General features: G+C 39.5%; 1 protein-coding gene across 1 annotated transcript in view; it reads right to left on the bottom strand.

Moving 5' to 3' along the window:
- Nucleotides 1–9,429, bottom strand: part of PIGL (phosphatidylinositol glycan anchor biosynthesis, class L) — a gene marked incomplete at its 5' end in the record, with an annotated part of 53,505 nt that extends 44,076 nt beyond the window's left edge. The window contains one exon of the mRNA XM_010015328.1: nucleotides 9,330–9,429. Coding sequence (XP_010013630.1) covers nucleotides 9,330–9,429 — 100 coding nt within the window. The remainder of the gene's footprint in view (nucleotides 1–9,329) is intronic.
- Nucleotides 9,430–9,937: the final 508 nt, after the last annotated feature.

Genomic DNA, 9,937 nt, shown 5'->3' with positions numbered 1-9,937 from the left:
TGTCTTGCAGGTGAAGAGCGGGCTGAATTCAATTCTGGCTCACACATCATCTGCAACTCCAGCCAAATCCCAGCCACACAACTTTTATTACTGGGAGGATGTCAGAGGCAGAAGACACAGCTGGATGTTCAGATCCCAGACTGAGTTTTGCTGTGCTGGCAGTTAGACAAACCAGCTTTTGATTTGTATGTAAACAGAGCCAATCTGAACTGGAAGGTCATTAAGAGAAAACACATTTTACACAACATCCATTGTACAGTTGCTTTTCCAACTTTCTCCCATACTAACATTTTTTAAACAAGACTTTGTCTTCTCTTGTTGACTGTTTCAATGACCATTTCTGGTCCTATTGAAGTCAATGGCCAACCCCCACTGGTTTTGTTGGGACCAGAAGTTGGCTCTGAAGAAAGAAAAAGATGTTCAAAGTTCTACAGCTCCAGTGCTACCACCTGTGTGGAAGAACTGAGTTGATGTAGACCCAAAACATATGTTGTAAAAACCCACAGAATTTTAAGTCTACGTCCTCACAAAATATTCCTCCTAGTCCTTATAGTGTCTGCAGTCCCAATATTGCTATTCCTATACAAAATTAAATACTTCAATCAAGTAACTAAGCTCATTTTATTACTCAGAAGTGATGTCTGCGAAGTGATTTTTTTTTCCTATCCTGACACCGTATTCTTCTATTGAAGAGCCAGAAAGGTCCCCACTGAATGTCCTGCAATCATTTTTAGGGGTAATTTCCTTCACCCCATGGTCCTGCCGTAAAGGCCCTGAGGACACCCTGCTTCCGTAGCTCATCAACTCAACCTTTTGAGTCTGCCATAGAAGGGGATGCTTCCCACCCAAACCTCAGGCTCTGTATGCACTGTTTCCTATATTCCCTTACTAGCTGCCAGCATAGGAGATGCTTTCGGACTTCAATAGGAATTTTGAAAACGAACCCAAGAAACAAGGATTATATTGGTGGCATTCAGCACGACAGCATATCGTGACATTTAAAGTGGTCTGACAGCTTTGACACTATGCTTTGTAACTGGAAACATTCTGTCCTAATGAGCCTAATAAAGACCGTGATCACAAGGTTTAGATATTGATTATTCCATAAATTTTCTAGTGACTGAGTTAGAAGTTACGTGAAGGGAAGAGGAATAAACCAACAACTAGTTTTAATGTCATGAGGCCTCTGGACATACTGACACTTCTTGTGTCCAGGAGACGGAGGGAACTTGGGGACGTTAGTGCAATTACGTTCAACTAACAAGTGAGCGCAGGTACACACTGCCTATGGGAGCTACCCAGTACACCCAGCATCCCGACCTGAAGGAAAAACAGGAATTACACTTCTCCAGGCTGAATCCCAAAGGAAAGTTTGACCAAGAGAGGCTGCAAATCCCCTTCCTCTCTTTTCCAGCACAGTCATTATCTTGCATGCAGAAGATGCGATCAAATGATGTTTCCAAACCATGTCATAGCCTCAGATCTCACAGCTTCCATGGCACTCAACATTCTGTACTGTAGCTACAATTAAAATAAGATTATGAGAACATACAAAGAAACCACACAGTTCTTGTGAACGAGGCGTTAACGCCCAATCCATTATTGTGAGAATGCTTTTAAGAGTGTTCTCAGTAGAAATAGGAATATATTTTCCCTGAGTAAACTGGGAGGAATGCAGAGATTCAAAAGCTTAAGCTGAATCCCTGCTAGATTGTTTTTTGGTTGTTCCTCCTCCTTGATTAGCTTACTGAGACTATTTGACATTAACAGTTACTCTTTAAGGAAAAGAGTTGATCATATTCTCTATAAAAGATCTGTCTGGCCATAATTAACAGCAAGGCACTTGCAGCTGCAGGTTAAAATGAGGGACTAACAGTGATGTTGCTGGGCTACCAAACCAGGGAACCTTCTGGGGGCAAAAGGGAAACGCCTGTCATTCTCCATTAGTTCCTCAGGGTGTCTGTTGGCAAAACACACTGTATTGTTCCACTGTGGAACTAGTAAAATAGGGTTGTTATAGTTTGTCATGTTTAAAAGGGGACTTTTAGGTATAACTGTTGAAAATAGCTTTTATCTAATGACTGTATCTTTCTACAGCTTACTAGCATTGTGAAGAAAGTACATTCAAAACATTTTAATGTGAAACTCTGAATTTTATCCTGGAAACCAGCAAACCCAAAGACACTTCTTTCAGTATGGACACAAGTAGTCATGTTACAGAATCACTCCAGTCAGCATATCTGCTGGTGTTACCAGGAGACAGCAAAACTGGGACATGAACCATCCGTGAATTCAGGATGGGTCAATGCAGCTTGCTTTGCTCCAGGGAAGATGCCTGTCTTTAACATATGGGAGGGGGACTTTTACAACCCATTAATGAAATAACAGTAAATAGCATTTCTGAAGATACAATCTAGGAAAGAGCAAAGAAAATATGACTTATAGTGGATTTCCCTGTTCTGGTGCTCTATCCCTGTCTTCAGCTCTAGACAGTTTCCCAGACTCCTGAAACAGTCTTACTGTCTTACTGCTTTTCTTACTATCAGCTTACCAGAGCTGATGTTTTTTAAGTTGAATCAAACTTGCATTAGCTTCAGGGGATGGCTGAGATCCCTCGTCTCACCTTTCATGTTTTGAGATCAGTATTTTATAGTTTTTATTCTGCTAAAATAATATTGGGCATTAAAAGTATAAATCTCAATGCTTAGTATTTTGATTTGATTTCTATAAAGACATTACTCAGAGCCCTTGGCTTCTCTGGTCAGACTTTTGCTCTTAATCAAACCCTGCTGTGACTTCACTGACATGGTTTGACAGGTCTCTCTTGACATCTGAAGAAGAATCCTTGAATGTTTGGAAAAGGACCACTGCTCATTGCTCTGCAGAGGTAATCTGGGGGACATGCCCCTTTAGCACTGAAAGGCTCATTCTCCCTTTCCCCACAGACTCTTCTCCCTTTTTGTATAGCAAGGAAGTTAATTGTGCTAGAAAGCTGAGAAAGGATTTGGTTCACAGAAGCCCCAGGGAAGCAAAAGGGCAGATTTCCTTATTGAGAAAAATATCTACGTTAGAACAAAATAGCTAAACCTAACTCCCTGCAATACAAGCCTCTGTTTCAGAAAGCAGCTTTCCTGGAGGGCAAAGAGACATCTCAATCCGCAGAAGAATTTCTTCTTAAAATATTGTATAGATCAACACTTATAAAAGCAGAAGCCAGAAGGCAAACTTTGATATGATCCTTTGTATAAAGTGTTCTGGTGTCCTAAAATACCAGCATGTGGTAAGCATTTTGGAAAACTAGCTGCTTATTTAGAAATGTAAATAAAAATAGGTGGCCAAATATCTTACTGTCTTCTCAGAAAGAAAACAATTTAAACTTCAAGAATTATACTAAACAGCAGTGAAATCTGGCTACAGCGATTACCTAAACATCAGATACCCACCTGACTAACAAAGGCTTCATGCTGCCTTGTCATGGTAAAGCATGTTAGTATTCAGGATGATTATGAGTATGTTTGATTCAAAAGTTGTAGGTTGATTTCCCTGTAATACACACTGAATGTGGGACCAATTTGTGTCTAAGACTTTCTGGTCCCACAGATGCCATTCTTAATTATAGAAAATTCTGCAAAAATAAAGACATTTCCAGCATTGCTGAGCTAAGCGAGATGAGGAGAATCCCATCACTCACTACTGAAACATGCAGCTCCTCTAGAATAAAGCACGGCAGCAATTTTAATCAACACATGGCTCAGCTCTGTAGAACTGGCAATGAAATGTCAAACTATAACACCATGAGGAACTTAGGAGGACAAAATGTAACTAATTACCACAATTAGTTCAGTACACTCAAAACTGTAAAACATTGATCTCAAAGTATGAAATATGACAAAAGGGAAAGAAGAAACACTGGGGAATAATATCATCTTTCTGATCAGAAACACAAAAGATGAATAGATTTTTTAAAAGTCCCATTCAGCAAGATGACACAGGGCTGCAAATGAGTCAGGCAGAAACTGCTGTGAGATCACTGACAGCTTTGTCACCAGACTGAAGCCAGGATTTTACCTTTGCACTTCTTCTGGTGCCCTCAGTTTTGAGGCTTTCTTACTTGCAATACATATTCTCACTAGATAGCTGCATCTGGAGCTTTCACACATTCAGCACCCTGCATTCAAATCAATAAAGCCATCAACGAACTACCCAAGTACAGTAAAACCTAACTGGATCAATGCGATAAACTTAACAACTGTCTGTATGCTTCTATGTTTCTAAATTCTAATTAAAAGGTTTAAATTTCCAGATACATTCTTCATACTCTGAAGGGGTTGAGTGTTTTTATCTTTTTGATCATCACAGACACACTCTTTATTTAAGGATATATTTTTCCCATGACCTTATAGACTCACTTCTCTGACATGGGGAGCTCAGGGAAGGAAGTTCATTAGGAGTTAAACATGAGGAAGTGCAGTAAAGCCCATTTACCTTGTAGGGGAAAAAACAAACCCAACAGCAAAGAATTATTATGTGGGGGAAAAAAAAAGTATTTGAGCCTCTCTGCAGCCTCATAAAAGCCTTGCAGAGAGCCTGTAATTCTGCATGGGTAGATGTCCTCCCTCTCCTATGCATTGTCTAATCAGAGCTCTTTTGGACTTAAATGAAATAATAATACAAAAGCAAATGGAGTGCAATTTCCATGGAAACTTGGAAGCAGATGTAACGCTATTTGCACTAAGCCTTTGTCCTGTGAATGGAAAATTTTCCAGTTTACACAAATCTCAGCTATTATTTTCTTTGCAGTGCAAACGTAGGCCAAGTATTTTTTGTCATATTAAACATGCAAATAAGTCAGTTTTACTTTCTGTCCAGTACAACCACGCACAAAAGCTTCAGAAGCTGCAGTAAAATGCCTGATATTTATCTTTCCATGAACCTAAACCAGATATTAGAAAAAGAGAATAATTCGGGCTTCCTCTTTGCTTGGTTCTCTTCAGAAAGTGAAAACAGCTTAGAAAACGTCTCCTGTTTATGTGCAATTTACAGACGAGTAGACAGCCTGAGCATCGGCACACATGCACAATGTTAATGGGAGCTTAACTAACTCTTAATATTAGATTAATTAGATACTTACTCCTGGTCTTCCACACACTGTGAGCGCACTTTCTAGCTCAGGAGTGGGTATTCACAGATTAGTTACTTACAAAGAGCTTTCCCAACTACGAGTAAATTTCCAGCAAAGTACATTGACAAGTCTAAAACCACGGCAACAACTTGTGACCTGATCACTGGTTTTGGAGACCAGAACACCTTCATCTCACTATGTTCTCAAGACCAGACAGAACAACAACCAAGAAAACATGTAGCAGAGCACATCAAAGAACAGCACACAAAGCAGCTCTTTGGTGAACTCTTCACATTTTTACTGAAGTATTCTTTTCTGCATATTCTGAAGAGAAGAGAAAGTATCTCTATGTTTTATGAAAACGCAGGACTCGATTTTTACTTGTTTACAAGCTCCCCTCTTGCTGAGCTGAATTTTGTCTTTGCTGCACACCTTAAGTGCAAATCAGTTACTCGGAATTGCTCTTCTCAAGATGAGGGAGCTCTGCCCTGCTCAGCAAGTATTCATGTCTTTTAAGTGGATCATTTGCTCAAACATTAGCAGAGCAATTTAGCAATCAAGCTAAATCTGGCAGCAAAGTTTAACACATGCCTAAAGAACAATAGAATTTTTGGTGAAAATGGATGTCCCTTTTTGTTTTCAGTGCAGCCAAATGCTTTATACATTAGACCCTTCTGCCACCACAGAAATGACCAGCATCTGACTTATCTACTATTTTAGACATATCATTGTAGCAGATATTTCAGCTGAGTTAGCCTGTGTTTGCTTTAGAGGCATGTATTTTAGCTATGTTCATTTTCCTTTCACTGAAGATCTGCAGAACTATACCAGACTTTGTGAAAATTAAGCTGGTATCATAAGTAGGACAAACCAAATGATCTCTTATTTTTACAGCTACAAGGATGTCCATTGCTGCAGCACGTAAGATGATAAAAACGCACCAGAATCACAGAGTTTACATTACCGTTTATATAATCAATGTAGTGACTTTTATCTTACACGAGTTTCTGACCTCACTCTCTTGCTACTCCTCCCTCACCCAGTAGCAGGAATAACTGAGTCAGCACAGAAACTATCTTTGAACAATGCAGGTCCTAGTTCTGAGCTGGGCTCCTCCAAATATTAAGCCTTGTGTGGGAATGTTACACTGGTAACACTGTAAAACTTTGTCTTCCTTACAAGCAGCTGTACAGTCCGTGCCATGTTGGAGCTATGACAATTACATACCAGCTCAGGGGACACCTCTGCCAATCTGGTGTCTGACCTGTACTATTCACAAGTACAAGTGAACAGTAAGAAGTATTCCTACAAGTATAAAGTAGGAAGAGTCAAGTGCTCTAATCTAAAATAGTCTGGAACACGCTGCCTGGGTGCCCATCTGCTCACCTACAGTAACTGGGTGCCCCACAGCCATGCATGTCTCTTTCCACTCTTGGACATGCCTCCTACAGTGAAGAACTTTCCTGCGGCAGATTCAGATCTCTAGGGTTGAAATACGGGTACAGTTTGTGACTATGTCTGTGCAGAAGATTTGAGTTGTCTTTAACTGAGGTAACAAACACGGTGACAACATCAAACACCTGCTGAAGAATCAGTGCAAAGCAGTTGTCTGATAGGGACAGAGCTAGTCCTGCCCTCAAAATCCTGGTTGTACTCGAGAGAGTCATTGTTTAAGGCAGCGGACTGCTTAATAAGGATTTGATCTTTAACACAGATTTCATCATGCGCTGACTGACAGAAGCTTTCTCTTTACAAGTTCACAGGCAATTCAAAATGTCATGTTGACTTTATACCTGCCTGGCCAAGTTACGTTACAGAGCAAGTCAATCACCTTGCTTTTCAGATGTATTTCCCCTTTTACATCTTGAAAATTCTATTCACTCACTTGTAGATCATACAAAGAAAGAGGAAGCAGCATGACTCAGCTCCACACTACAATGGTTGGAGCAGATCCAAACCTAGCAATCCCTTGGGCTTTCCTTACCAAAATACAGATCTGCAGCTTGGATAATGTAAAGCATCCAGTGTTTGTGGAAGAAATGTTAGATGGGCAGCATGCCAGCAGCAGTCCTAAAGCAATGTGCTATTTCTTTAGATTGATGGAAAATTATCTTCTGAAGAATTAAGAAGGGAACAAAAAAAGCCAAAGGGCTCTGATTTTAAACAGTGCCTACAGAAGACAAATACTAAAGAGGAACAACTTCCTGAATCGTATTACATAGACGTGAATTTACATGGAAATCTAGTGGTAGATAACATATTAATTTAGCAAGTTTCACATAATGCCATACTGGCAAATATTTTTGTATCGTCTATAAACTACAGAAGTCACAACAGAGGCATAGGAAGTCTACTGACCTTAAGGAATCCAGACATTTTGCGTAAGTTTCAAGAATCCTGAATCCCAGTGCTTTGTCTAAACTGCTGGAAAACAGTACTTTAAAAATTAGCTACTCTAAAAAGTCAGTGTCATCTAAAAATTACTCCTGATCCTTTACCATTTTGCTAACACCTGATCCACAGATGTTCTTCATAAAGAGCATCCAGCTGGCGAGTTATTGCAGAGTAAATAATGCACTGTAAACACACTTGACTTCACTGTGCAAACAAGCTCTGAGCAAAATTCAGCAAGAACTTCAGTTCGCTCCCTGAATGCACAACAGAGATGATTTGATGTTTATCTCACAGCACTCTAACCTCAGAGATAGAGACCTCAAATCTAAACCTGTTTCTTTGAACAGTGTTGTACATTCTGGTCCATGCCCAGGAGCACTGGGCAATGGGATGGATCTGTCTTTTCACGCATTGTATTCACTAGGAGAAATCATGTATAAATATGTGTAATAAGAGTAATGAAAGTAATAAAGAGGCACGATCCAAGCTACTTCTCTGACATGGCCTCACCTTCCTACAGAGCAAACAAAAGCACTACTGCCAAAAAAGCAGTCCTCTGAACTGTGTACTAGAGTGTGACTGAGCAGTTCAGGAACCTCACATCACATACTAAGGTTAGAGGATGAAAGGCCTGTGCACTTCTGCATGGTGCATTGAGCAGTCTTTATGCTTAGCAAAGCTTAGTGGCTTTTTTCCTTATCCCTCCCCAAAATGTTTTGGGCGTTGTCATATGACTGTACTACAAAACTTGAAGTTATCCAAAACCAGTTCATGAGAAGGGAACGGAAACATCTCTTTTCATTCCAAAGGAAAAACAACTCCTATGCTGTTTTTGTAAGTGAGCTGAAAACTTGGAGAGAAACCTAAGGCTAAAAAAAGCAAAGAACTCAAAAAGATTCATATTCTGGACTGTAGTTTCTGTTGCCTTAGCTCAAGGGAAAATATGTTCATGGGAAAAGGGCCTGCCTGGAGCCAGATTTTTTTCAACTCTGACTTTTCTAGTTGGTGTGGCTTTAAACCAATGTTTCTATTAAAGCTATTTCTTCACAAATAGAAATATTCTTTATGGATTGTATAGTAGTTGTTTACAATTGAAACAACAACTTGTACTGTGTTTCCTAGCAATCAGTATCTACTTCAGCTCCTATCAACCCTACATAAACAGTGATTGGGCAATTGAAGAGGCCTTTACAATGTTAGTTCTGAGTTTCACAGATTCAAAGTGTTTAATCACCTTCCCAGAAGACAGTTCCTGAATTAATCCCAAAAGAAAGAAGCCTCAGCTTCATCACTTACCTTTGTATCTACACACAACGAAAGAAAACAACATCACACCTTAGAAAAACAGAACTCTTACATGGCTTAAATTGAAGGAATCTTACTGTCATGTTATTATGTACTGTCTTTAATACTGCAGTTCACTTTTGTCTTTAGCCAGGACTAAACTAGATTATAAATATAATAGAATTCCACACCAACCCTGCAAAGACTCACCTTCAGACAAACCTGCCACACTGCAACAAGCGTAAGATGTGATCATGCTGCCCAAACACACTGTGCCAGAACCCAACAAGTGTGCTTATTCTCCATGCTGTGTCAACAGAGTTTAATCTAGAGATTATGATCCCCATCATACCCTTGAATTGTCTTCTGCATTGATTTGATTTATGTTAAGAGCTAACAAAAATATCTAATATGGTCTTTTTTAAGATTCCTCAGAATTTTTAGTCTCTCACTGAACTTTAAAGTGAACTTCATCCCTCCCCCCACTTAAAACTGCAATGAAATTATGTTGTAAATGAAAACGTGTTACCTGTGATCAATGACTGTTACATCAGAAGCAGGAATCCCCAGAAGAAAACAACTCTGTTCCAGTTCTTTCTTACGAATCTCTCCTTGATTGTAGTAATTTCCTGAAAGTACCAAACACAGCAACACCGTCAACTTAGTTTAGGCTGGCTTGGAAAGAATTCCTCTTTTCTTTCTCAAAGCTTTAAGCGTGAGCATCACATTAAATAAAAGCAACAGATAAAATGCAGGGAACAAACTCCACAGCTTTTACCTGAGCAACACCCAGCTTAGCTCAGGGTAACTGTTGAGATAACAGATGGGAAGCCTGACCCATGGTGTGTTCTTTAAATGACTGAAGTTTATAATAGTCTGGACCACTTATGAGCAGTAGTTGTCATACAACTCTAGGACACTGCAACAGAATATAGTGATGGAACGAAAAAGATTTGAGGAAAAGAGGAATTTCATCATAACAATCTCTGGTTTAAGACAAAGATTTTTCAGCATCATTCACAGAAGAAATTCAGGAAGAAACTAAAATGTAAGATTTAAAAGAACTTAGAGAACCAAAAGAAGACAGGAAACCTAATTTAAATAAGGCATTTGGGAAAAGCTGTAACAGACTGAGCT

The sequence above is a fragment of the Nestor notabilis genome, unplaced genomic scaffold (genome assembly GCF_000696875.1).
Source record: "Nestor notabilis isolate BGI_N333 unplaced genomic scaffold, ASM69687v1 scaffold30595, whole genome shotgun sequence".
Lineage (NCBI taxonomy): Eukaryota > Metazoa > Chordata > Aves > Psittaciformes > Psittacidae > Nestor > Nestor notabilis.
Note: the sequence above shows the minus strand (reverse complement) of the source record. Positions and strands in the feature narration are given on the sequence as shown.